The sequence below is a fragment of the Palaemon carinicauda genome, chromosome 31 (genome assembly GCF_036898095.1).
Source record: "Palaemon carinicauda isolate YSFRI2023 chromosome 31, ASM3689809v2, whole genome shotgun sequence".
Taxonomy (NCBI): domain Eukaryota; kingdom Metazoa; phylum Arthropoda; class Malacostraca; order Decapoda; family Palaemonidae; genus Palaemon; species Palaemon carinicauda.
This window is the reverse complement of record NC_090755.1, coordinates 50,504,146-50,511,645: the sequence shown is the minus strand read 5'-3', so window position 1 is coordinate 50,511,645 and position 7,500 is coordinate 50,504,146. Positions and strand designations below refer to the sequence as shown.

General features: G+C 32.3%; 1 protein-coding gene across 1 annotated transcript in view; it reads right to left on the bottom strand.

Annotated features, from left to right (window-relative positions):
- The window catches only part of LOC137624404 (alpha-2-macroglobulin-like protein 1), an 80,600-nt gene that overhangs the window by 22,132 nt on the left and 50,968 nt on the right, over positions 1 to 7,500 (bottom strand). Inside the window, exons 11-15 of the mRNA XM_068355145.1 lie at positions 3,602 to 3,820; positions 3,209 to 3,388; positions 2,594 to 2,774; positions 1,652 to 1,837; positions 578 to 660 (exon numbers count right to left, since the gene is read on the bottom strand). Coding sequence (XP_068211246.1) covers positions 578 to 660; positions 1,652 to 1,837; positions 2,594 to 2,774; positions 3,209 to 3,388; positions 3,602 to 3,820 — 849 coding nt within the window. The remainder of the gene's footprint in view (positions 1 to 577; positions 661 to 1,651; positions 1,838 to 2,593; positions 2,775 to 3,208; positions 3,389 to 3,601; positions 3,821 to 7,500) is intronic.

The window sequence follows — 7,500 nt, the reverse complement described above, 5'->3', positions numbered from 1 at the left end:
TTTATATCAGTTTAGTGAAATCTGTGTTTTTGTATGGACATGAGTCGTGATAAGACAATGAAACAGTATCCAATAGATTTAGTAGATTTGAGAACAAAGCCCTCACAAGAATAATAGGAGTTAAATGGCAGGACAGGTTTAGAAAGGGAACTATAAGAGATATTACCATTTGTGGATGAGATCATGGTGAGGGGTAGTTGGAGGTGGTTTGGTCAAGCTCTTCGCACTCCCCAAGAGAGATTAGTTCACCAAACATTTAACTGGGCTTCACAAGGCTCTAGAAAAGTTTGAAGACCCAGGCCTACATGGCTGACAACTATGAAAACGTGAAGTAGGTAATGATGAATGGAGATGTATTGAATTGAAAGCTCAAGATAGAGACGATTGCCGAAACCTAACCCTTTGCGTCGATAGGCACAGGAGGAGATGATGATGATAATGATATATATACATACATATATATATATATATATATATATATATATATATATATATATATATATATATATATATATATATATATATATATATATATATATATATATAGTTTAATTCCAAGTTTTTCTTTTTTACTTACATTGAAAGCTTGAATTGCATCCACATCAGAGCTGTCGTAATATGAGATGGGAATAGATCTTTCTACCACTGGAGCTTCCACAGCTTTAAAGGGAAAACATGATTTTACGTTTCATGATATATTATTCTAATTGCTGTTGTGGTCATTATTATTCATATAGGTTTCACTAGTTAAAGAAAAATAAAGGAAGATTAATTTAAAGCCTATAAACTAAAAATAGGTTATTTGTGTAACATCCATAACTTCATTAAATACAGTACAATGCTTATGATTCTTTTTAAAATTACATAAAATTAGTTAGAAATGGCAATAGGGTTGCATTAATAAATAAATTAAAAAAAAAACACCCAAAATGTGAGATAAATCTTTGAGGGAAACTTTAGTAAAATGCGGCAGACCCCTTTTTCCTCATGTCATTGGAGATAAAACTTACAGTAATACGGAAATTGAATATGAAGAACTTGTCTATATTTAAACAAACACCTATGAGTAAATACTTAATAAGACCTGATATAAAAGTAAATGCTTAATGCTGCCCTATATAACTTGATGACATACTTAACTGCATTGACTGAACATTAATGCAGATGGTCTTAAATGATTTGTTTATATAGAATTAAAGGATTTACCTGATCTAACATATTTCTAAGCTTTATATTACTTAGCCCTTATAAGATTATACTAAAGATAACCTAACTCAACACAATAAAATACTATATTTTACCTAAACTCATTCAAAGCTCTGAATTAACTCAATAAAATATTATCGATAACCTAACCTTATTTAAAGCTTAACCCAATGAAATAATATAATAAACAAAACCTAATGCAAGGCTCTAAATAACTTTATCCAACAAAAGACTATAATAAACTCAACCTAATCTAAACATCTAACTCAAACCTTAGGCTATGCTTAACCTAACCGAATCTAAAGCTCTAACTTAACAAAAAAAAAAGTCTATAACTAACCTAACCCACATTGAGGGTTATACTTACATCCGATATCAGTGGCATATGAAAAAAAAAATTAATGTGAAGTCTTATATTTGATTAAATAGGAATCAATAGCCTTACCTATAACGTCATCGTAAAATCCATAGTAATTGTAGTTATTGGAACCATAGCAGTATTCTTGTGTGTTAATTTGTGTATTTTCATATCTGGATATTCTAGCCTTGTTAATGACTTCAAAGATAGCTGAGTTTGTTAATCTGTCGGACTGAGTCCGGGACAGGATTTCCACACTGCGGTCAACAACACCTGTAAATAGATTTCATTAATACAGAGGTAGATTATATATATATATATATATATATATATATATATATATATATATATATATATATATATATATATATATATATATATATATATATATATGCTATATATGCATTTGATTTTCCAGAACAGAGAGGAGTATGTTCCAAAGTTAGATTAAACTGCCACCAATGTTTGATGTTTTAACTGTTACATCATGGGTAAAACTCATATGCATAGAATCCCTCAAAATCTCTAGCTTCACACAATTGTATAGAACACATCTGTAGCCCATGGTACCCTACCCACCATATACTAACTACCTTTGCCTAACTCACTTTATGTCACCTGCTATATGTCGGAATCATTACTTTTCTAAAGATCTTTCACGTATCTATCTAGGGCAATCAAAGTCAGTCTCTATTAACCTTCCTGAACCTTATATTACTTTTACCATCCTACTATCTTTTATTTCTTCTGCAAGACTAGACAATGTCAAAGCCTCTGTACCATCTTTCACATGCACCAGCCGCATCTATGTAAACAAGATCCGTGTTGGAGAGTTGCTGTAATAATGCCTTCTCACACATTCTAATCTTTGCACCCAAAGACACGCCAAGTTTCATTTTAATGTTTATGTTCATATGTAGCCTTCATGCCTACATTTATCAAAGTTTTCATAATTGGATTGAACTGATGTCACCAGGGAGTCTATACAATATAATATCAGAATCATAACTTTCTAACTAATCAACTTACCAATACCACAAACAGACTTAGGTGCGGCAGAAAGAGTTAAAGCTACTGGATCTTTTGGTTCTGGACTTTTCTTTGAAGAGGAAAAGGTCAGTGAGATAGGATTGTTGAGGCACTGTTCAGATTTCAGTTCACCAGATGCTGAAACAACTTCACCATCTGTCCTTGCATACCATATCAGTACCTGAGGGTTATGTAGTCAACAAATTAATCCCAAGAGATTAATTAGTTTGGGTTACGGGTTATTTTGGTCATGGAAATCAATTTTCAAAGTGAATTTCCTCATCTTTAAAGAAGACTTCTTATGGTGTTTATTGAAGTCTGTGAAATTATCAATTTATCAGTTTATAAGTTGTACAATCTACATTGCATTTTTTAAATATTGTTTTATTTATATTGAATCGCCTTGTTATACTAGTACTACCAATAGTAGATAAAATTCCCATAGCAAGTCTTTCATACAAAATTACTTTTATTGGTAATATACTTGCACAGTTTTCTTCACTGATAATATGAATGCATTATCTGTTGACATTCTATGATATTGATAAACTATCTATGTGTCTTTATCAAATAAAGGCTTCATCCATGCCATGCATATAAATATATTTAACTCACTTTGAGGTCCAACAAGTGATTGCTACTCATAGGAAATTTGATAACAAAACTCCCTCTGACAAGATCAGAGTCAATATCCTCTTCTGGTTGAAGTAGTTTTGACTGATCGATTGGGAGAGCAGAGGCTGTGAGGTCATACTCCTTTGCCTCTGTCCAAAGTACCTGATCCGTTGATACCAGCTGTGATAGTAGAACAGGAGAATGCATTCAAGTTATTATGAAATGTACACATATACAAAAGAAATTTAGATTATGATTTCTTGAAAACATCTTTTCTGGAATTACTCAACAAACCTTATAGTGTTATTTTTCTATTTTTCTTCTTTTACTATAAGTGTAATCCAACTACCGTAGTAGCATAACTTGATTCCCCAGCCACTGAAAAATATTTACCTGTGCTCTAATCAATGCTCTGGTAGTCCCATTACTGACAAAGAAAACTGGAATTTCCACTTCTGAGGTTAAAGAGTTGCAAGTTAACACTTCCGAGGGCATTTCAAGTTGGAGACCAGACTTCGAAGGAGAGTAATAAAGTTCTGTGTAATAATAGAAATTTGATGTGTAAAGGGATCCCAGAGGTCCCTTGTCTCTTCCCGCATCGATTGGTTTTACCTGGTGGAACAAAAGACAAATGATTAGATCATTACATTTTAGGGGCTTTATGGTGTTGGAGGAAGAAGTGCATAAAGAAATTTATATAGTTTTCACTTTAGTATCTAGTGTTCGGGTCTATGAAAACTCATCGATTGGAAGATTTGCCGCCTAGCTATTCATCGATCTTCCAATTCATCGATGGACAGTTCAAGATTTTTTTGAATGAATATAATTTGAAAAAAAAAAAGGCCCCCTCACCAGAAAATGATAATTTTTTATTATAATTTTACTGGCGAAATTCATAAGCACAAAACGATTATTACTCACATATATATATAATATATATATATATATATATATATATATATATATATATATATATATATATATATATATATATATATATATATATATATATATATATATATATATATATTAATATAAAAAATGTAAAAGTAAATTAAAAACAGATGTTATGAGCTAAACCTCTCAAGTAATCTATGACAGGGTCATTATCATTGTAGTTCCTTACAATTCTTTTTATTCTTTTTGCTGTATCACGGTATTTCTACTTTTTCAAATGAGGCTCTTGTCCTGCAATGTACTGGGAAATCTTAGCATTGCTTAATATATGTTCCCGTTTGATGAATTGATAAATTTCCTAATATTTGGATGGTAAGAAGTGTTACGCCTCAAACCCCCCCCCCCCCCCTCGATGCCTAGCCTCAACCAGATTATTGGTTTTAGGGCAAAAACAGTATGTAGATAATAGTAAAGTCTACCTATAAAAAAAAAACCGTGCGACTAAGCACCGCCATCTATTGCGGACGCGCCCTACTAATTAGCTAAAAAAAGTCTTTTTTTTTTTTTTTTTTTTTTTTCGGAAGGTTCACATGTTACTACTGTATAAAATTATCCTATAACTAGTTTAATATTATTCATCCAATGATTTTCCATAGATCTATATTAAATCACATTGATCATTAGACTACCTATATTCTTTTTCATACATATATAGCTTGTTGCTTGTTCACTTAAAAAATGCAAGTTAAGATTAGGCTGTTCATTTCATGTATATATAATTTTGAAAATATAACTTACAGAATATGTGAAAGACACGAATCCGAAAGTAGACCTGTGCTAAGACTAAAGACAATAAAAGTGGTGGATGGTCTAATAGTGTCTTAGGCTTGTTAACAGTCACATTTTCTCATACCTTGTAGAAATATGGTCAGCAAAAGATGCTCTTATTTTTTCGGCATCTAATGGGATTTTCATTTCTAGAGGTACAAGTTTACACTTACAATCGGGAAAATAAAGGTCTCTCGAAGTTGCCTTAGCTGCTGTTCGTCAGTTTCAATGTATAATCTTGGACTTTGATAAAGTAAACATTCTTCAAGTTATATATATATATATATATATATATATATATATATATATATATATATATATATATATATATATATATATATATATATATATATATATATATATATATATATATATATATATATATATATATATATACACGACCTTACCTTAACTTTGCATCGATAACTGGGAGGAAAATGCGCCATTAAATGACAGTTTATGTTGAGGGGGCAATACATTCAACAAATGCTTCTTGTTTTACAAATGGCGACAGACTGCTACAATTGTTTGGAAGACTTGAGTTTGCGTTATCAGATTGTTAGACTCCAAATTCCCTTAAGAAGGATGGAAATACAACATAATCATTTTGTTTTAATAATAATGTAGCACATATATGTACCATGCCACATAAACTCCCATCATAGTTCGAAAAGAATGTTGAAATTTGTCCATTTGACAACAATGACTTGTGTAGGCAAGTAACAGACGACAATTTCAGCGCCATCTGTTGCGGACATGCCCTACTGCAACAGCCAAATGCTCAAAAAAATCCAAGCGACGTTCCTGTCTTCCCTGTACTGTCTTTGGTTTAGCTCGGCCACACCGAGCATGACTAGTGGCTCGGTTAGCGGGAAGAGGTTCCCGCGGCAAATTGATGTTTAAGCTATCTTATGAAGGTGGCCAGATAGGAGGCGCGAGAAGCCTCCAACCGCCGCAGCTACCGCCAAGCTACTGTATGTCTCATGCTTCAATTAAAGAAACGCGGCGGTTCCACGCGTCTTCACCAAAGATTACACCATTTTTCATCAGTTCCTGAAGGAGTACGCGTCCAGTTGTTCGTTTCCAGCCATAACTAATGAACAATTTATTGGGAGGTGTTTCGGAGAGCAAAAACAAATTAAATAAATGGAAGTTATGGCAATCAACTGCAAATGGACGGTAATAAAATAGTGGGTAGGCCTACGCCTTTTTGTGCTTTGCAACCTATTTAATCACTATTTAGTTACACACACACACACACACACACACACACACATATATATATATATATATATATATATATATATATATATATATATATATATATATATATATATATATATATATATATATATATATATATATATATATATATATATATATATATACAAAAAATCTATAAGATGAACTAGAGAAATTTCAAATGTAAAAAGTACCGTATGTACCTTTAAACAATATATCTTAAGCAAATGCTAGTTAATTTTGGAATAAAAGGGACAATGATTTTTCGTGAGCTTTATCATATTTGAAGCAATTATAATACCTGGTAAGAGAGAGTAAGATTGAGGTTGTCTAAAGTTCAACGTATTTTTTTTTTTTTTTTTTTTTTTTTTTTTTTTTTTTTTTTTTTAATCTGAATCCAGGAGGGATGTTGACATCAAAGAATCAAGACTTGTGAAATATGCAGATATTCATTAAATCTGTCGTCGTACAAACGAGACTGGCAACATTAATTTTAAAATTAACTTATTTTCCCTTCTCTGTTTATTAAAATCGTAAAACCAGACTCTTGTATAATGCATTGTTCAGTTTTAAAATAAAGATTTTCAATCGGAAGTAATTTTCTACTCAAACACTATCGTGTCATGTTTGCTATGAAGGCTATCTTTGACTGTTGGGACTTGTGAGGAGGCAAGAGAGGTGTGGCGGTTCCGGTGTGGCCACCCAACATTTTTTCGCTGGCCTGTCGCCCATGTCATGCCGCTACCACGACGCTCATCGCGCTTGGTGTGGCCGAGCTCTTAGGGAGGTCTTGTAATGGTGTTTCGGCATGTACTTAATCGAGCTTTATACTTGGTTTTACGGGATTTTTCACATTTCCAATGTACGGTCTGGTTAATTTTCTTCTCTCTGAAGAACAGATTACCGGATACATATAACCTTTTTCTTACTTTTTCAGTTTTCACAAATGGAAGTTCCATCTTTGAGGGTTGTTTACCTAAAACTAAAAACGTTATGATTTTCTTAAAATGGAAGTAAAAAACAATTTAAACTTCTTATTCCTTAAAAGAAAATTGTGTTATAGACTTTTCGCTAGTTTAATGAAGAATTTTTGTAAGTTGAATTGCTTGGTAGTATAACTGCTGATAAATAAAAAGAAGAAAAAAAATTGTTCAAGACTCTTCACTAGTTTATGGATGAACTGTTGAATCGGGGAAATGAATGGTCTCTGAATTGCCATAGATGAATTGTTGTTGATGAATTGCAATCGATAAATTTTCCGGATCCCCCAGTGTTTATTCTCCTTACCACAAGAGTTCCCGGTGTACTTCAACCTCTAGTTGCCC